We start from the raw sequence: 21,319 nt of genomic DNA, 5'->3' as shown, positions 1-21,319 counted from the left end.
GCGTGTCTGTTTAGCAAAGAGCCAACATACTTAAGGCTTGCCAACAAAACCTATTTATCAATAGATTTCAGCATTACGTCTCCATCGCTTTTACAGCTGCTCCAGTGGAAAGTGTTTAACAATCCTTTCAAAAGTGACTACTTTCCAATAATACTGAGCACATCGATAGACAAAGGTCTTCCACAAGTTCCGAGATGGCAAACAGACAAGGCCGACTGCGAACGGTTCCGACTAGGTACTCGCTTAAACTGGTCGATATATATGTGTGGATTGAGCATAGATGCCGCTGTAGACTTCTTTGCAGCTCTTTTTATTGATGCTTCAACAAAGTGTATCCCCCAAACTGGACAATCTGCTGAGCGACGCATACCTTGGTGGAACAGTTAATGTCAAAATGCACAAACAAAGCGAAATAAAGCATGGAAGCTGCTTCAGGACTCACCCACAACGGAAAATTTTACTAATTCTAAAAAACATTAAGTCCCAAGGCAGAAGAACGTGCCGACAGGCCAAACGGGAAAGTTGGCACAAGTTTTTATCAGGCATCAATTCATATACATTAGGAGGCTGAACTCTGGAACATGGTTAGTAGGTTAGCAGGAAGACAAGTACGCTCACTCCTCGTAAACACTCTTGATGACCAAGCGAACTCTCTCGGTGCTCATTTCGAACAGGTTTCTAGCTGGTCACTCTACAGTGAAGCCTTCCAAAGATACAAAACAAGAATTGAAAACCAGAAACTTGAATGCAAATGCACAAAATATGAGGCTTGCAGCCAGCCTTTTAGCTTGGCTGAGGTACATGCATGGCTGGGCTGCTGCAGTGATTCGGCCTCTGGTTCTGATCGCGTGGTTCACGATATGTTGAAAAACTTGCCTCCCAAAACTCGGAAAACATTACTCTCCCTGTGTAATAGCCATATGGTCTTCCAGTGAGATTTCTGCTTCTTGAAAAGAGGCCATTGTAATTCCAATTTTAAAACGCTGCAAGGATCCGTCTTCTTTTGCGAGTTACAGGCTGATCGCTCTAATAAGTTGTTAGTGTAAGCTTTTTGAGAAGATGATTAACCACACTACATTTCCTGGAAACAACAACCTGCTGTGTGTGGATTTCGCATGGGTAGATCCACCACTGACGATCTGTTACGTATCGAAGCATAAATACCCGATGCTTTTGTTCATAAACACGTTTTTATTTCAGTATTCTTAGATATGAAAAAGGCATATGACACCACATGGCGCTTTGGCATACCGCGATACCTCTCACATTTTGGTGTTCGAGGTAACATGCTGACCATAATCGAAAGCTATTTATCCAACCGTACTTTTCGTGTCCGGGTAGGAAACGTTCTGTCGCGAACATTTGTCCAGGAGACTAGAGTGCCGCAAGGTGGCGGTTGAGCTGCACCCTTTTTGTTATAAAAATGAATACATTGCATTCCTACATTCCACGCAATATGTTTTATTGTACATATGTTCACGACGTGCAGATCGGTTTTAAATCCTGCAATCTCGCATTGTCCAAGCAGCAGCTTCAACTCGGTTTGAATAAAGTTACCAATTGGGCTGACGAGAATGGATTCACCCTTAACCCGCAGAAAAGTACCTGCATTTTATTTACAAGAAAGAGAGGTCTGCACCCCGATCCGATCATTCACTTGCACGGACAACGATTGGCTGTGGAAAGTGAACACAAATTTTTAGCCATAATTTTAGACATGAAATAACATTCGTACCTCACATGAAAAAGCTCAAAAACAAGTGCCTGAAAGCTATGAATATACTAAAGGTTTTGTCGCGAACATCATGGGGCAGGGATAGAAAATACCTGATAAATCTTTATAAAAGTCTTATACACATGCGCCTAGATTACGGGGCAATAATCTATCAGACAGCGACAACAAGTGCTTTAAAAATGCTTGTCTGGTTTATCATTTGGGCATCCGTCATTCTATGGATGCTTTTCGCGCTAGTCTCGTAGAACGCGTGTACCTAGAGTCCAACGAGTGGTCACTGCAGCTGTAGAGAACTTAAAAGTTCATTGTGTATTACCTCAAGGTGAATGGTGATAAAAAACACTCCTCATGCTCCACAATCAATGACTTATTCAGTTCCACACTATTTGATAACCGTCCTTCAGTTCGACAGCCCTTCTCGCTTCGTGTGAGTAGCCTCGCTGAGGAAACGGGAGTGCCACTTGATCAGTGTCTGATGGCTCCTGGCGCGCTTCTGCCACCGTGGCAATGGCAGCTCATAGAATGCGATATGCCCTTCATGGAAGTTACGAAACACGAACCTGTAGCACACATCTGCATGTACTTCCTGGAGCTTCAACACAAATACAATTGTCCTGACTTTTACAGATGCTTCAAAGTCTTAACAGTTCTCTATCATACGCAGCTGTTGGCCCATCTTTTCCAGAAGCCAGCTTACTAACATTCTGATTAAAGCATTTTTACCGCAGACGCTTATGCAATACTTGCTGTTGTTACACATCAAGCAATCACAACTACCAAAGGCAGTAGTTCACACAGATTCACTAATTGTGGTAAAAACTCCGAAAACTTTAAAAAAACACAAAAACCCCCATTCTTGTTTCGCTTTACTCATTATTATGCACAGTCTGTGCACTCAAACAACATGTCATAGTATGCTGGGCGCCAGGGTATCGCGAGATCTAAAGTAATGTGTTGGCCGACCAACTTGGTCCGTCCACAAAAACACTGCCAATACATGTATAGTGTTACGTTTGGCCCGGCGATTCGTCTGGGCAGATGCCATTGTGCGTAAGCCAGTCTTCTGGGGAGCCTCTCAATCCGTTCTGCGCCCAGTCTGCCAGACGCTGTTGAAGATTTCGGCAATTACCCAGACCATGTGGCAAGCAAAGGCGAGTTCCTGACTTTCAACTACGGACCCTTTCGTCGGCCCTTCGAGCAGCAGCGGTGACTGATGGCCTCGGCGACTCATCTGGCGATGGGGAAGCTGTTGTGACTGGCGCCAGAGCTGACAGGGGAGCGGCGCTTTTTTAATCCTCAATTCCGTAGCCGACCGGCGCGCCGCCTATGCCCGCCAGGCATTGTCCCTGCTAACCCGAGGGTGAGACGTCGTGTCGCCACGACGCCGTTAACCGTTCGAGAGAGGACAACAAAGACAGCATCTTCCTTGGTAGAGACCGTGGCGGCCGCCACAAATCGCCCCGCTAATTAAACGAACAAATCCGCGGACCCTTTGATGTATGCTGTCAGAAGCTTGGTACCTCTCGACTAGCGGCGCACACACGACGAGGAACCCCGCTGGAGCCACCTTGCAGTGCAGTGATCACGACTCAATATTAGACACTCACGTGCACTGTGCATGCTCGTCCCCCTCACCTGATGTGTGTGTGTGATTGGTGTTCCACTCAAAGAGGAGGAACCCGACAGGGCTTAAAAGGACGCCGCAGAGTGCTGGACGTCGCTCTGAACCATGTAACGGTTCAATCACCACGCTGGTGGTTTGTTAAACCACTAACCCTTCTTTGCTGTAAATACGTGTAAATAAGGCCGTAAACCTGTTTGTTTTTGTATCCTCTTCTTGTCAGCGTTCGTTTCCTCCACCCGGTTACACCACGCTACCACAAGAGACCGGGTAGACCCCCATTCACAACAACTGGTGGCAGCAGTGGGATGCCATCGGCAAATTCTTCCTTCCGACCCTTTACAATAGACATTGCCACACTTGACCTAAAACCTTTCCTCAAACGACACCTCAGAGCACGTTCGCAAAGCACATGAGATGGCTAAACAGAAAACAAACTACGTGTTATCAAGCGACATCTTGGTAACTGGCCGCCAGTATCGAAGTCACGCCACACAGACTTAAAACTTTCAAGGCTAAGATTAGGACACACACAGTACACATTCGTATTTTTTGTCTGGTGGTGATACACCTTTGTGCGAGAAGGGTGGTGATCCACTCACCATTATCCACAATTTATTACAATGCTAGGAATTACAGGCTTTAAGAAAAAAAGCACTTTAAATCACCCTACTGAGAGCAAATGCCACTTCATCCATCGATGTTCATCGGTAGGGATTTGCTTTTCAAACATCAGTCATTGCTTGTGTTTTTGAAAGATGTCCGTAACTTTATGTATTCTACCCTGCTAATCTGCAGCTCGACTTCTGAAGAGAGGTCGTCGCTATACTAGATACATACAATCAAATCCCGGCTGTGGCGGCTGCATTTCCGATGGAGGCGGAAATGTTGTAGGCCCGTGTACTCAGATTTGGGTACACGTTAAGGAACCCCTGGTGGTCAAAATTTCTGGAGCCCTCCACTACGGCGTCTCTCATAATCATATAGTGGTTTTGGGACGTTAAACCCCAGAAATCAATCAACTAGATACATACACTACAAAGCAACTGTCTCGTGGCCTTTAGAAACAAGGACGTTACAGACACATTCGTGCTCCGTCATCTCTCCAAAACTTTATGATTAGAACCGGTAGCCGCTCATTTTCACGCTACACGTCATGTCACTCTCATAGTTTTAATACCTTCATGTTTTACTCGTCTTTAGCGCGAGGATTTTTAGGCCCCTATACAGCCAATAAACATACCCATTGCCGACACCTTTTGGCTGATATACTGCGGCTCCTTGGCTATCATACGGCCTTTACGCCAAGAAACACCATGTATCATCAACGTCATCATCAATTAGAAATGCAGTTTTACATAATGAATACCAATAGAGTTTAACCCACATATAGCAATAGTCAAGTGTGACAAAAATTTTATTTTTATAACCGATAATTTCTGTAAACAAGTTTCACACAAAAAATAAGGGGATGGCAGGCTATTGTGAAGAAACTAGACCGTTTTATGAATGGGGTCAAGTATTGCCATATTGGTCTGTTAACCTTTGTGTTTCAGCAAGCAAGCTAAGTGTTATGGTAGATGCATACGCATGAAAACAGTTGGATGCATGCATACGATGTTTCATAGCCTTAACGCATCAATATAGCAAAAACAAGAAAACATTGGTTTAACAGCTCAAGATGGTGGCACCCAGATGTCTTACAAAGATGGTCTCTGATATTAAATTTGATATTCCAACAAACATCTATAAAAAGATGACACAGGTACTAATATTTCTAACATGTTTAAAAATTCGGATGTGCAAGTCTGAACTTTTCACTGGAACTGTATGTTTTAACAGACGCCACCACCGAAGCTTCCACATCATAGCAGATTTCAAAAGTCAGCTTTGTTGCGATGTCACAAACTGTACGGTGAAGCATATTGCGAATTCAAAGGGCACGCACTGGAGTACATTTTGGTTGTGGGCAGATGTTCAGCACCTTGAATTTTTCTTTTTCTTTTTTTATTTTCAAAGATTTCATGTTTTATTAACTTTTGGCAGGGACACCCACCAGCCTTAATTCATTATTTAATTGATAATGTGGCATGAGGCATTGCTGTAAGCGAGTAATTTCCCCACAGAAAACATACAGGAAGTTGACTGTGCAGCAACATCTCATTGTTATAAATGATATACTGTTCAAACTGGTGTTTAGGTGGGTTTGACTGTATATATTATGTGACACATGCACACATTTACTCACAATCATTTCGAGCTGTCTTACAATACAACACAAGTTATTATGTTGGCCTGAGTAATATTTATGAAGACTTCTAATAATTCAAACAACGCATGAGTTCTCCCGAGTGCAAATTATTGAGAGTCTCCTGTTTGTCCTCAATTTGCAGTCTTGAGTATGGCAGTTTTCGTTTTAGATGTGAAGCAGCTCTTTGACTCCCCTGTGTTTGATTTGATTGATATGTGGGGTTTAACATCCCAAAACCACCATATGATTATGAGAGACGCCATAGTGGAGGGCTTCGAAAATTTCGATGACCTGGGGCTCTTCAACGTGCACCCAAATCTGAGCACACGGGCCTACATTTCCCCCTCCATTGGAAATGCAGTTGCCGCAGCCGGGATTCGATCCCGCGACCTGCGGATCAGCAGCCGAGTACCGTAGCCACTAGACCACGGTGGCGAGGCGACTCGCCTTTGTAACGGTGTCCCTCCGTCTGCACCGCTCCCCTCACTGAAGTTGTTGGAATGGTACCAAGTAACTCGTGCCCTCCTAGCAGTGCGTGGTGACCTCTCTGCTTCGCCTGCTGCGCGCTTGTCACATGTCGTCTCTCTCTCGCTTTACTCTCTCCACCGCTAGCAACGCTTGAGTCCACTCCTCACTTAGGCATCATCTCACCTGCGCCACCTCTTTCCATCTGCCGGCTAAATCAAGCGGCGAGCCGGCGCGTGCGGACGTTGCGCGCGTGCCTCGAAATTCTCGTTGCGTGTACAATGTGGACAGCGCGATCAAGCCGACGAGCAAGACGTTGTCACGGCATGCTTTCCGCTAGTGTGTGTGTACCTTTCCCGGTTATTGCCAGCGTTGTAAAAGTTAGCGAAGCCGATCGGGTTCTCGAATGGCGACGTCAACACTGAGGAGGCGCGAGCCAGAGAAGCCGAATGCAAGCGTCGGCAGTGGAAGACCAGCGACACCGAAGAGGTGTGAGTGAAGAACAGCGATCGCATTCGAGAATACCGACTGCGCGCTGGTAAAATTGATAAGCCGAGTGCGTCTTCAACGTGTCCCACCTCCTGTGTCTTTGCGTTTCAAACAAACATTTACTGGAGTAAACAGCACCCACGTCAACACCGTTTCAATCGGGTCAACGCCATGCGAACCGCGGCCGCTTTGTACCCAATCAGGATTTTCTTCGGAGGGATGGTTCATAGTGTTTTGCTTACTTTCATGTTTATTCATGCCCTATTTTGATTAACAGTTAGCTGTCTTCTTATTCTGCAGTTTCCTCCTTTTGTGAGTGCTCGAAAGGGAGCCATAATCTAATTTGTTCAGCAAGCCCAAATTATTTCTGTTTAATGGGAACGAGTGGTTTTCAAATTTTGAGGAGCACATTTTAATGGTAGTCCAAAAAAAAAGAAAATAAATGAAATGAAAATTTGGGCTCACCTTTTGTCAGTGAAGTAATTGGAGGCCAAATTAATTGATCAAATAATTATTAAATATCTTGATGTGATAGCAAATAGTCAATAGACAGAATTCAAATTTTTTGACACAAAATGATAATAAATGCTCCACCTTACGGTAGCTTTTAGCGAGAAATAAACACGAGAGATGGAAGCCTAAAGAAAGCACGCTAAAAGCTACCGCAAGAATGAACCAACTCGTGAAACAAGTTGCTCCGCCTTCTCAGTGAAAAAAGAACTGCCTTAGCGTATTTCGGGAACAGCGTGTCTGCTTCTGTAATTTCTTCATGTAACCCGACTTTTGTGTACTAGGTTAGCATAATATGTACAGGAAATGTTAAGCATGAGTTTAGGATGAAGAACAACCCCTTTATTTTTACTAGATAGTTGCTGACTTACAAAATTGATGATTCCAGTTGGTATCACTGGGCCTGAAAGGTTTAAAGTGGTCCTGCAACACAGCAGGACACTGCAGTCAAGTGCAGGTGCATGCCCTCAAGCCCAAAATTTGATCAATGGATGGATGTAATGCACGGTGAATGTGTTTAAAGAAAAATGCTTTCATTGGCAGACAAGCAGCAATGCATAGCTTAGATGCAAATTAATTCTAAATAAATGGCATGTGCTTAGATGTGCCACTTTTTCTATGTTTAAACTTTCCTTTGATTAGGTCTGTGGGCTTATTACTTTAATATTGGTAAAAGTAAAAAATTGTTACCATTTCTATGCAGGTTGGATGAAGTCAAGCAGAATGCCAAAGACATGGCAAAGGAGTTGAGAAAACAGATGGACCTGCAGCATGAAAAGCTCAGTGCAGAGTACCAGGTATTGTATTTATTAAGTAATCAATAAATAACTATTACTAATAATTCAAAGTCGCTGGGGCCACGAGAAATCTTTGAATTAAGCTGATTTTTGAATGAACAGAAGATACAAACGATGGAAGGCAAAGAAACTTGCAATTATTTAGAGTAACGAGGGCTCATCATTTGCTGTGCCGGCTAAAAAGCTTGCGGCTCCAAGAATTATGTTTTCCCGCAATACCTAGTCTTATTTTTTGTCTAAAACATGCAGGAATGGCGGGTCTCTCTGCTGCCACAGAAAAAAAAGAGAAAAAAAAAGAGAAAATGCTGCCATGATAAATTGAAACGTGCACCTGTGGAAAACAAGATGTGCTTCGCTATCAATACCGTTGTGACACGCGGCCAGCATGTTGCTAGCTCTTCGCTGCGTCGGCGCATCATGATGTGACCATTAGCCCATTCTTTCTCAAAAAAGAAAGAACTTTATAATGGCTCACTATGGTATAATGGCTCACCACGCCACCATGTTTGTGCTGCAACCTGTGGTCTGCAGGACAAAGCATTTTTCAGGCATCTGCAGTGGCATAACTTCTTAGTTTACTGCTGCTACGATCATTGAGAATATTGGCTCACACCAGGCAGATAAGCCCATGTTTTTTCTTACATTATGACTGTACATGCCAACATAATGGAAGGGATATTTCTGGCCTGCTGTATTAGCAGAGTTGTCACAGCGTGAGGCTGCTATGGCCCCTCCGAAAGCAGTCATCCAAAAATGCCGCTCTTGTCTTTCTTTTAAAGTCAATGAGAGCAGGATCACACTGTGGGAAACACTTCAGATCATGATGAGCCTACACCAGGGCAACAGAGCTCTTATGTGTGATAGCTCTCTGCAAGAAACTCGGATGTCAAATTCCTTACTATTGCAAACCAAGTTCTGAAACATGTCATAGGCATTATCTATCAAGTTCAAATACCGATCTTGGAGGCTATACTTCTGCTCTTGGAGATCTGATAAACATCACGGCGGTTGTGCATCACATTCTAAGTGCAATCAAGTATCATTTTCAGAATTAAAAAAAAAATGTGTTTCGAGAACATTAGGGGCTGTGATAGCTATGTGATAAAATGGCAGTATTTTAAATTGGGGGGGGGGGGGAGTGTGCAATGGCTTCATTCAAAAATTCTCGTCCCGATTAGAGAAAAAAGAAGTGTTGCCATTTAGAGAGTTTAATAGTGAATGAGACTAGTCATTGCAGTAGAATAGTCATTCACAATTTTCTTCCAATCTTCATTAGCACCGTAGTTGTGTCACACATTTGCCTTGCTTATCTTCCAGAAAAAGTTAGAAGAAAAAGACGCCGAATATGGGCAGACTATTGAAAAGTTGAAAAATGAACTTGGAGAAGTGCATAAGATGAGTGCACAGGCGCCAACAGCACCGCTTCAAGAAATGGCTGCTGCAGGGGGAGACTTCTCGACCCTCGAACGTCAAGCGGGAGAGGTGGGCTGGTGTTGACTGTAAACAAGTTTTTTTTCCTTACGTCATTCTTGATCTCAAGCCACAAAAGATGAGGACAAACATTGGATTGTGTAAACAACTCTTTAGCTCTCATAATCATATGGTGGTTTTGGGACGTTATATCCCACATATCAATCGTCAATCAATTAACAACTCTTTAGTGAAGGTAGACATTGGAAGTGTCAGCACAACTGCCTTTGCTTTTGTAGAGAATATCCAGTGAAATTGAGAGAAACTCATATTTTCCACCAACATTAATAAACAGAAACCACTCACAATGGGCTTGCTATGTTGCCAGTCCACTTTTGTATACAGTCGAGCCCAGATATAACGGCGCCACTTAAAACGAACTTTCGCTTGAAACGAACAATATCGGGTGACCGTGATAATATACATTGGTTCAATGGCACAAAATCACACTTACAACGAATGTCTCCGAGCGCCGCTGATCAGTTGCAGCGAACGGAGTCGGTGGTCTGCCGACTTCCCAGGAAACCAATTTCGACCGCCGATCAGGCGTCGGGGAGGTGCCCATACATTGTTTTATAATAAGGGCCGTTCCACGCGCTTCCCGCACAGCCGCAATGCACGTGCCGGGACCGCTACCGCATGCAAGTGGGGGACGAATAAGCCAATTGGCGACGCTCTTTCACCCTCCGCAGCGTCGCCAATTGGATTATTTGTCCCCCGTTTGCGTGTGGTAGGTGTCCCAGCACGTGCATTGCGGCTGTGCGGGAAGGGCGACGAACGGCCCTAAACGCCGAGCCTGCCTCCGCGACCCTCTAGTAGCCGCTCTCCCTAACCCACGGAAAGCTGTTTCCTTCCTCCATGCCCTGACTGCTTTTAAAGACGATAGTCTTTCTTGGGGACCTTCGACGCAAAAATTTTGGTCTGTTTGTGTGTACATTTGTCTGTTTGTCCACTCTTGAAGGCATCGGGCATTTGAAACGGCCGACCTCATTTGCAGCGCCCACCATTGTTGCTTAAGGCTGAGTGTTCAAGCTTGTGTGTTTGTCAATTAAAGAGCAATTATTGTGCATTTCTGGGGCACCATGACAACGCGTTTGTATTCTGCATGTGCGTCTTTTACTAGAAAAGGCATACATAGGTAATTTTAAGGACCATAGCGCTTATCGCGCTGCGCTGACCATGCAGCGCCTGCACGGAACGGCGAGTGTTTCCAACGATTTGCTAAAACGAGACTGTGGTGGTCCTACTCGTCTCCTTACGTTCTACACCTTATCACCTCTGAGAGGGGCGAGCACACCTGTCTCAGAGCCACGCGCTTTGTTTTCGAAGAAAACTGCCAGAAGGCGCTCATGTTTCACGTGTGACGCGGCTTGATGCGCTCGTTCGCCTCCGCTGCACGCTCGAGGCTCTCTAACGCAGCGCCTCCAGAATACCACTAACCTATTTTCTTGTGCAGAACATCAAATAAATGTCTTGTTCACTCCACCCGCAAGACGATCGTCTTTCGATGACATTTGCAGATTACATGCAGATACGGGGTCAATTTTGTTTACGTGCGAGTTTAACGGACCTTTCAAGCAAGCTACCCAACCTGCCTCCTTTCCGTGTTATGGTTTTCAAGGTCGCCCTCCCGCCGCATCCTCCCCTCTCTTTATCGCAACTCCTTGCCCTTCTGTCGCAAGTCTGCTCTTCTCTTTTGATCACAACCCCTTCGCCCGTATCCACCACTCCGTGACACCCGCTTCCCTGGCTCGAATTAGTTTCGTTTTGTGACTGGAAACGGGCCCAGAGCTGTTCCACGTGTTTTGGCATGTGTGTCGCATGTGCGCGTCTTGCTTGTTCTTGGTGTGCGTGTGTGGTCATGACAGCCGACGGGAGGACTTGCACGCTTTTTCCTGCCACTCAACAAACATAGAAAGTGTGACCGCTTGGCTTGAGCGTAATCCGCGCCTTAGGTGCCGCGTTGCGGAGCGCTTGCTGATAGCTGTTGACCACCTGGCAGCCAGCTTGCCGCTTCGGGCGTCTTGGTATTCAACTGTGGAGATGGTGAATATTTCGTGGGCGGCGGTAACTGCTACATGCACGCGAAACAGTTTTCGCGAGGCGGACTTCGTCCACGTCGGGCTTGATGCCGAGCCTGAAGCTTCCGAACTGCGGCAGCGATTTGTGGCAGCGCGTCGTAGACTCTGACCTGGAAGAGCGGGTGGGACATCTGTTGCGATGATGTAATTACGGTCAATGATGATGCTGTCACTGCGGAACTGTGCACGGATTGGGGCATTGTGAATGAAGTCTGTGGCGAGAGCAATTTGGATAACTCGGATTGCGAGAACGACAAAACTTTTGAGTCTGTGCCTCATGCATCTTATGCCACGGGCCTCGGCGAACGAGCACCCTGCCATTTTTAAATGAACTCGAGACCGCCCTTATCTCTTCTGCTCTTTAAAACACGTGCATCACGGACTTTTTGGGGCACAAAAAGTTTGTGTTTTCTCTTGCAACTTTTTTAAAAGCTGTGTTTCATTTATTAAGAACTTCGGGGTACAGTGAACGGATTCCGCGTCACGCTCAGGTTCGTTATAAGCGGACTCAACTGTAGTTGAGGAAGCGATGTTTGTTTAGTCGGTATGCTAGGCTATGCTGAGTGCAGCATATAGTCTGAGGTGTGTTCATACAGTATCAAACCATCGTTTTTCACACATAAACACATAAACTTGGACACATAAAACACATAAACCCTAACTTTCACACATAAAAGAATTGAAGATGTCCTGTTTTGACATATGGAAGTGATCTTATGCGCATGCATAGATTTTTTTCCCCCATTGAAGAAAGCGTTACTTCAGGACAGCCAGCTCGTGTATGAAGATGTATAATAAGCACTTGTCAAATTGCAGCACGTTGTAAAATCATGGCATTGCATGAACTACCAAATTTTGCCAAAAGCTTGATAGTACACTCAAACCTCGTTATCACGAAGTTGAAGGAGAGCAGCAAACATTTTGTTATATCCATTATTTTGTTACATCGATTATAGCAGTTTGTAGCCATGTATGCTAAGATGGGCGCCGCACACCTATAAGCATGCAAAGAAGGAAACCGCCTTGCGGCCGAATGTACCGCTGCGCGACCACGCGTGACGTGAAAAATAAACTCAGTCGAATCTCATTAATTTGAACTTTCGGGTAATTCGAACTCACGCTGAGGTCCCGTCAAAGCTATGTGTATTCCAATGGGCAAAAGCACCCTGTAATTCGAACGCGCAAGCACTTGCGACGGTTAACTCGAACATACCGAAAATTCTCTCAGCACCATGCCGAATCCCGCGGCGGCACCTCTTAACGCTGCGTGCGAAGAAAGAAAAGAAGAAAAGGAAAGACTGTGGTGGATTGTTTGCTCTCTCTCAAATGCCAATCTGCGACGCGCCTGTTCTACACTTCTCTTTTTTTTTTGTCTCTGCACGTAGAGACCCTTCTCCTTTCAAGGCCTCACGCGCAGAGAGAGGAAAAAAATGCTGTTGCGGAGAGTCCTCCTTTCTTGGTGCAGAGTAAGCAGCCATGGTAGCAGCAGAGACGCAGTTGTTGCCGTCATGAGAGGGAAATCGCTTTGCACCACGGCACCCGCTGAGTGCTTCCTCGATCCTCTCCACTGGCTGTGTGAGGACTGCTCTCTCGGCCGTGAGGGGTGTGGCTGTAAGGTCGGCACAGGAGTTTTGGAAGAACTGCTCCGAACGAGCGTCAAACTCCGCAGAAAACGTTATACTTTACACACTACGGTCGTTTGTTTTCCATAGACTATTTGATTGACTAATTTAGTTTTTCATATCTGTTTACTGGTTAATTTTAGTTCGTTACAACGAGGTTTAAAATGCATGGTTCTCAATGGAGTTTTCAAGAATAATATCATGTACTTCAGTATATCCATCATTTCGTTATATCCCGTAACGTTATGACGAGGTTTGAGTGTCATCATCATCATCAGCCTGATTACGTCCACTGCAGGACAAAGGCCTCTCCCATGTTCCGCCAGTTAACCCGGTCCTGTGCTTGCTGCTGCAAATTTATACCTGCAAATTTCTTAGTCTCATCTGCCCACCTAACCTTCTGTCTCCCCCTAACCCGCTTCCCTTCTCTGGGTTCGAGTGTACCCTGTGAAAACTGTTCGCCAGATTTAACAGGCTTTCGAGCACCTCTTTCATAAACGAGTGGTACATCGTCAAAGGTGGCCACACATCAGCAAACCACAAAGTGCATTCATGCCGACTCTCAAAAAACCTATGATGAGAATGTCATTGAGTGGCGAAAAATTTTGAAGGTGGGCCATACCATCACAGTTTAAGAACTGGCAAACAAGATTTGGGTAGGCATTGGACCAGTACCGTATTTATTCGAATAGAGTCGAGCCCGCTTATAACGAACCCGAGCCTCGCGTGGCATCTGTTCACTGTATCCCGAAGTTCGAAGTAAATGAAACACAGCTTTTAAGGGGGGACAGGGGTCTTAGGGCTCTCTAATTCAATTTTTAACCAAATGTGACAAAAGTTGGCATGCCTACTTAGTTTGTTCTCCCGATTCTCAAAATGTAAAGGTTTTTACTGTAGCTTCATTAGTTACCGTATAAACACGTGTAAGGGCCGCACATTTTTTTTCAGGAAATGAGGGCCAATTTTCAGGGTGCGGCCCATACACGGAACTTTTTTTTTGTTAAACTAAAAACAACGTACCACTTAGCGAACGAAGAGCGTTTATTGCAGTATGCCGTGTGTGCACTTATTTGTCGTCACTCGACGAGTCCTTTAACTCGGAGTCCGAGATGTTGTGTTGCAGAGCACCATCATTCCACAAACAGTCATCTTCGGTGCCATCCAGGCTGTTGGATATCCCAGTGACCTTATAACTTCGGGACACAATGTCCGTCGACACCGAGCTCCACGCCGACAATACCCAACCGAGAACAGTAGCAAGCGGTGCCGTCTTCAGCCGTCCGGTCGGTGTCTGCTCATGGTTGCCGGTTGCCATCCATTCCGTGTAGAGTCTTCGGAATTCAACTTTGAACGGTCGATTCATGCTCACATCCAGTGGTTGCAACATTCCTTTGAGGCCGCCTGGAATTACGGCCATGTCTGTGCCGACACGGCGCAGCTGCTCCTTCACCTTATCGGTAAGGTTGCCGCGGAAACTATCCAACACTAAAAGTGAATGTTTGGCCAACAAAGCTCCCGGTCTGTTCTGCCAAACACTTTTCACCCAGTCAAGCACCATATCATCGTTCATCCATCCCTTCTCTTGGGCGCTAACTATGATGCCCTTGGGGAAAACTTTGTTGGGAATTCTTTTCCTTTTCAAAATAACGTACGGGGGGTAGCTTTTGCCCATCCGCGGTCACACAAAGCATCGCGGTGCAGCCTTGGCGCTCAGCGCCGGTGGTCCGCACGGCGACACTCTTCTTGCCTTTTACTTCGACTGTGTAGTTCTCGGGAGATTCAAACCACACAGGAGTTTGATCATCGTTCGCTATTTGCGACAACAGATAATTGTGCTGATGGCGCAGGCCGATGACATGCTTGTGAAAACTAAGCACCTTTTCGGTATAGTCTTTTGGCAGCCGCTGGCACAGCGCAGTCCTCCGTTGAAAGGAGAGTCTCTTCCTTTTCAGAAACCTTCGCACCCAGCCAGCACTAGCCTTGAAATCCCCGGTCGGTATATTTTTCGCACGTGCTAAGGCTAGTGCCTTCATGTGCAGCATGTCCGTAGTGAGCGCAAAACCATCGTTACGCACCTCAATCACATAGCGGAGCAACTCCTCTTCCAAATCAGGATACTTGCACTGTTTTCCTCAGAAAGCGCGCTTTTTGATGTTGGTATTCTGCAAGGCTTTCTTCTGAGCGCACCAATGTCGAACACACTTCTCGTCAACGTCGAATTTTCTGTTGGCGGCCCGTTTCTCGTGCTCTAGAACAAGCTCGATCACCTTCAACTTATAGCCAGCTGTATAGCTATTCAGATGCTTGCCCATCGTGCCATGACGTAAACGTCCCGCAGAAAATTAGCTAGAGTCCCAGAGTCATTCAACGGTGCGCAAAACTCGAGCAAATGGCAAGCTGAACAGCACAATAACCGAACAACACACAAATACCAAAGTTGGTGATGCTAATGCTGATATGGATAGCGCATTTGTATATAAGTGCCAGAAGTTGAAGATAAAATCCCGCTTAACCTTTAGTTGGCGGGTGTATGAACACTACTGAAGAAACTTAAAATTTTTAGCCAACTTCATGAACATATTAGCATGAAGAAAACCAACAAATTATTCGAATGACGTACTATATGGTGATGATAATTGCGTTCTCTAACGCCATCTATTGACAACGCCTAGTAGCTCACACACGCGCACGCATTTTGAATACGTATCGGTCAAGGAAAGTGCGGATGCGGCCCTACACGCAACTTTTTTTTTAATATGTGCTTCTTAAAAACGGGATGCGGCCCTTACACGCATGTATACGCGTGTATAATTAAATTACCAAGATAACAATTTCTATTGTTCTTACCACAATAGAAAAATAACCACCTGTCAAAAGTTTATAAATGACATAGGGATTGACAGCAGAAAGCATAAGACATACAACATAACAAGAACTTTTTTGATTGGGTCATTATTTCTTACTTTGCAGTACACTAAACTTTTCAGCCCTGAATGGGGCCATTGTGTGGTCACACAAAAGACTAGTTTAAAAACTTGCATCAAGGGAAATCAAAATCTGCTTCCTATATGGTGTGCTCCAAGCATATAGCTTCATGCTGCAAAAAAAATATTCTGCTTTCTGTAATAGTTTCAGATATACTGCTGTAATTTTCATGCAGGGTGTACAAAATAGCCATTTTGAGAGAAGGAAGAAAACTACGAATTCTAACATTTTAAACTGTAAAAATGTATGTACTTATAATCACATAGCCATTGCCATATAAATGAATGCTAGAAAGCCTAAGGAGTGCAACGCTGCAAGCTGATCGAAAATTGAACGAGTACTTCTCGCATTAGAGCACAGTAAAATTCATTGCATCTAACCAAATACAGAAATTTTTATAATAAAACAAAAATGAATTCGCCCAATAAAGATAGGCTCCCAGCATTGTTTCTTGTGCACATTTAGCTACATTGTGCAAAAACGATTACAGCTCTAGCTGTCCTAGGTCCACTTTTACCGAACAAGCAAAAGAATGTGGCCAAAATCTGTGCTTCGAGAATACTGCTGTTAAAACTTTATTTCCCCGTTCTGAGGGAAAAATATCATAGCACACATACTTTTAGTCAGTTAATATGCACCGGGAATGTAATAGGGCTGATTGTTTGCACGAGCATGTCGATTCTTCTAGTCCTGTAGCAAGTTGTTGCCGTGTGCTCGTCTGCCGCGAGGCCGCTTATCAGTTTGGTGACTGTACCGACGGTGATGTATGACAAATGTGCGCGCGTCATCCGCAATCCGTCGAATAACACGGCGGTGTTTCCGGCTTGTCCAGAATGAGTTACCCGTAAATGTCGCGAACCAAAGTTGCTCCCTCGCTCATCAATTTCGAGGCTGCACGAGTGCCAAGGTGTTGGTTTCCTTTTTACGTAAGACTGCTGCATTTACGAGTGGAGATCGCGACAACGTTGCGAACACGTCGTTAAAAGCAGTCTGCCTGTTGCCAGTAGCCTCCATTGCGGGGGGCGGTGAGCATGTTATGGATTGACTTTCTGTTGTTTGCGACGCCCGGCGTACTCCACTCTGACGACCCGTCGCGCAGTTCAAGGTCCTTTTGTCAGGCGGGGGGAACTGCGGCATAGGCGCGTTTAGCGATAAGACTGCGCTTCCGTTTTGTCACTACAAAGATTGATATCTCTTGTAGCTTCTGCTTTTTACTTGCCGTCCTCTAACTGATAAGGCTGCAAAACACAGCCGTTCTCGGTAACGTTGTCGGCAACCAATGGGCTCGTACGGAAATTAGGCCTACACCGGTGACTCAGCGACCGCCGTTGACCGCGTCGAGTTCGTTATCCTCGTTGTCCTGAGCCATAGCGAGGCTCTTTCTGAAGTTCACAGCGAACGAACGACTGCCACACCCGCTTCACAAATTACTGTAGCACGGAACTTCTTTACTGCCGCAGGCAGTCAGTAGCATCATGACAAAATGGCGCATGTCCGTGCGCGTCACGATGGTGAAGCAGATGCCGAAAGCGCCCCTTGGCCAATCGGATGCCTAGGTTTTGTCACGTGCCCCAAGCAGCCAATCGAATCGCGTGCTAGTGCTTCTCGATGACGTGTTTTTGCTAAAAAACCAATGAGCAGGGCGAGCCAGCGGTGGCGGGAAATTGAAGATGAAGAACGACCCTTCCAAATGAGACCAAGATGAACACGATAGCTCGTGTGTAACGGCAACAGTTCGGCGCGAAAAAGCACGATTGTAGCGTCAATTTGCACTCACATTCATCTCACAGGGATGTTATAAATTGATTTCGCACCAGAAATAATGACACGAGAAGCTAAAAACTTCTCAGATAGGTGCAGAAATAGGTACAGATTCCGAAAATGTCAGCTTCCAAAAGTCGATTTTTTTTTGCGATTTTTGGCCTTCTAAGGCCCGTGTCCCCCTTGAAAAAATTGCGAGTGTAAACATAAACTTTTTTGCCCCAAAATTCCTTGATGAACGTGTTTCAAAGAGCAGAAGCGATAAGGGTGGTCTCGAGTTCATTTGATACGACAGGGTGCTCATTCGCCAAGGCCCGTGGCATAAGCTGCGTGAGGCACTGGCTCCAATGTTTTGTCGTTCTCGCAATCCGATTCCTCCAAATCGCTCTCGACACTTACTTCATTCACAATGCCCTAATCCGTCCGCGGTTCCGCCTTGTCGGCATCATCATCGGCCGTAATTTAAACCATCGCAACACATGTCCCACCCGCTCTCCCAGGTCGGAGTTGACGACGCGCTGCCAGAGTGATCCTGTTCGGAAGCTTCAGGTTCGGCATCGGGCCCGACGTCGACGAAGTCAGCCTCGCAAAAACAGTTTTATGCGCATGTAGCCGTCGCCGCCACCCACGAAACATTCACGATCTCCACAGCTGAATACCGGGACCCGCGAAGTGGCAAGTTGGCTGCCAGGTGGTCAACAGCTATGAGCAAGCGCTCCACAACACAGCACCTAACGCGCGGATTACGCTCAAGCCAAGCAGTCACGCTTTCGACATTTTTTCGAGCGGCAGGAAAAAGCGTGCAAGTCTTTCCGTCTGCCATCAGGACCACACACGGACACCAAGAGCGAGCAAGACGCGCACACGCTACACACATGCCAGAGCGTGTGGAACAGCTCTGGGCCCGTTTCTAGTCAGAAAACGAAACTAATTCGAGCCAGCGTGGCTGGCGCTGCAAAGCGGGGGAGACGGGCGCAGTGTTTGTGATAAAAAGAGGAAAGCAGATTTGCGAGAGAAGAAGGGCAAGGAGTTGCGATAGAGTGAAGAGAGTGGAGGATGCAGCTGGAGGGCGTCCTTGAAAACCAAAACACACGTGAAAGAGGCAGGTTGGTTAGCTTGCTTGAAAGGTCCGCGAAATGCGCAACTCGCACGTAGAAGAACTTATAAGTGTGCCTGCGTGGGCGGAAGCCTAAGCACAGCCGCCTGGATCAGTGCGCGCGGCATTCAAAAAATTGGCGGCCGTGGTCGAAAAATCGTTTTGTTGCGCCGGCGGGTTTGCGTGGCCTCACGAACTTCCATATTTTGCGATTCGTTCCACGGAAATGAACAGCCGTTTTCGCGTGTGAAGGGCATGCTGAGCCGAGTGTGAAGTGAGCAAAAACAAGTCCTAAACACGAAACGAATCGGAAATTATCAGAGTCGGTGGGGTGCACTAGACGCCGACTATTGGATACAGATGGTGGTTGACGATGTTGGCAAATGGTCTGGTCACTTCAGGCCGGCGACACCAATGAAAGTACCAGTGATCAAAAACTGGGTAGATGGCTGACCGGTCTTCGCAAGATCGGTGGCAGTGTGGAATCATGGGCGTCGTCTGGCGATGCGAGGGGCTCACAGTAGTGGGGTTTAAAGGACGGAGGGGTGCGTAACAAAAAGCAGTCAGAGCTTGGAGAAAGGAAACAGCTTACCTCCCTCCATGGGTAGGGGAGAGCGGCAACTAGAGGGGCACAGAGGCAGGGTTAGCATTTAACAATAAGAATCTATGGGCACCTCACCGATGCCCGATCAGGGGCCGAAAGTGGTTTCCCAGGAAGTCTGCAGACCGCCGACTCCGTTTGCTGTAACTAATCAGCGGCAATCAGAGACGTTCGTTGTAGGTGCGATTTTGTGCAATTGAACCAATGTATATTTTCATGGTCTCGCGGATATCGTTCGTTTTAAGTGGGGTTGTTACCTATATGTGGCCTGGATTGTATAGGTCAAGCTTTTTTTTTTCTGGAAATGTTGTTTATAATCAACTATCAACCTATATTCGTGACTAAAGAATCTGGACCTATATTCACGATAAAACCAACTAGAAATACCGAGTTTAGGGCGTTCAACTGCCTCGTCTGCTGTTCTTCAAGCGGTTCCTGCTGCATACGCATGATACATACCATAAAATCTGAAATAAAGACCCCCATCCTTCTTTCCTACTGCCTAAGTGATTGAGGAAAAAGTTAGTCATGTAATAGCCAGGTACTGCCCCCGCGAATAGCAGCCGATGCACAGTGTTTTCGATGAAACCCACGATTTCCTTAGGTATTGGTCGTTAAGTCCCTAGTCTCTAGCCTGCCTTCCGGCGCGCATCTGGACTACTGGCCTGAGGCCTCACCACCTCTCGCTTTGTTCATTGTACAATCGGCGTGACCGAGTTACATTTAGTTTAGGCTCTGCTGTCTACGGTAGCACTAAATTTGCTTGTCCCCAAGAACAGTATGAAGTCTATGTAAATGAGATAATTAGAGGTTGCCAGCGGGACCGTCTGTTTGCGTGCAAATGTCGGCTTCGTGTCTTTTGTGGCCCTGCAATCAACAGTGGTGGCAGCAAGGACGACGTCATTTGGGAAGTAGCGAATGCTTGCGTAGAATCCGATGACGAGATCATCGATGGCAACACGGTCATGTGTTTGGGATGGCGTCACTTCCGAATTGAGCGGAAGTAGTAGTGTCGGCTGCTAGCGCTCTTTTGCGGAGAAAGCACTGAACTACGATTAACCTGCCATCCCCATAAGAAAGCATGCGATGTCGCAGGCATCTTTCGAGAGAAGGCGCTGTTCTATACTAAAAAAATGGTCAACCTATTTTCGAATATTTTTTTATATTTTTGCCCGAGCTATGTTCGAGTAGATACGGTACATTTACAGTCGCCGACCAACTCCAACAAAAATTGGGACTTGTTGGATATTTAGGACTTGTGCACCATCAAGGTTCCCACAGTACTAATGCATTGTTGCATTCAATTTTTAAGACAAATTTGCACCCTAAAGTCCAGACTAAACCTCTTGTTTTGAGTTATGCCACTTCATTTTGAAATCAGCCTTGTTGAATTTTTTTATTGGCTTGGTAAAGTTTGACTTCTAGTAGATAGTTGTGTGGCCTCTAAGATGAGAAGCGCGCACAATCTCCCAGTTTCAGAGGCCGTGTGTGATCTTCCTTGTCTAGCTAGATTGTCTAGGGGACTCAGTTCAGTCAGCCTTATCATCATCAATAATACACCAGTAGGTTGTTTTTTTTTCTGTGCGTTTTTTTTCTGGTTGTTGTTGCGCACGTGGTCCTGTTAGTGTTGAGTTAAGTTTTTTTTAAGCCGTTGTGCTCGTCACATGTTTTCTGCTGTTCGTGATTGCTCCGTAGTTACCGTGCTTAGCTACTGACCTGAAACACACGGGTAATTTTTTGGCCGTTGCGCTAGCGTTCTGTTAGTGGCAAAATGCTGGAGGATTGTGTGCTGTTCGATGTCGGTGCAAGTAAAACAACCTTAGATTGTGTCGTTA

The 21,319-nt window shown here is 45.9% G+C and overlaps 1 protein-coding gene across 11 annotated transcripts in view; it reads left to right on the top strand.

Moving 5' to 3' along the window:
- Positions 1-21,319, top strand: part of LOC119185246 (uncharacterized) — a 312,525-nt gene that overhangs the window by 204,721 nt on the left and 86,485 nt on the right. For all 11 annotated transcript variants that reach the window (XM_075879550.1, XM_075879553.1, XM_075879554.1 and 8 more), the window contains 2 exons: positions 7,775-7,868; positions 9,186-9,350. In XM_075879550.1, coding sequence (XP_075735665.1) covers positions 7,775-7,868; positions 9,186-9,350 — 259 coding nt within the window. The remainder of the gene's footprint in view (positions 1-7,774; positions 7,869-9,185; positions 9,351-21,319) is intronic.

Source organism: Rhipicephalus microplus, chromosome X, assembly GCF_043290135.1.
Source record: "Rhipicephalus microplus isolate Deutch F79 chromosome X, USDA_Rmic, whole genome shotgun sequence".
In the NCBI taxonomy this organism is placed as follows: domain Eukaryota; kingdom Metazoa; phylum Arthropoda; class Arachnida; order Ixodida; family Ixodidae; genus Rhipicephalus; species Rhipicephalus microplus.
Note: the sequence above shows the minus strand (reverse complement) of the source record. Positions and strands in the feature narration are given on the sequence as shown.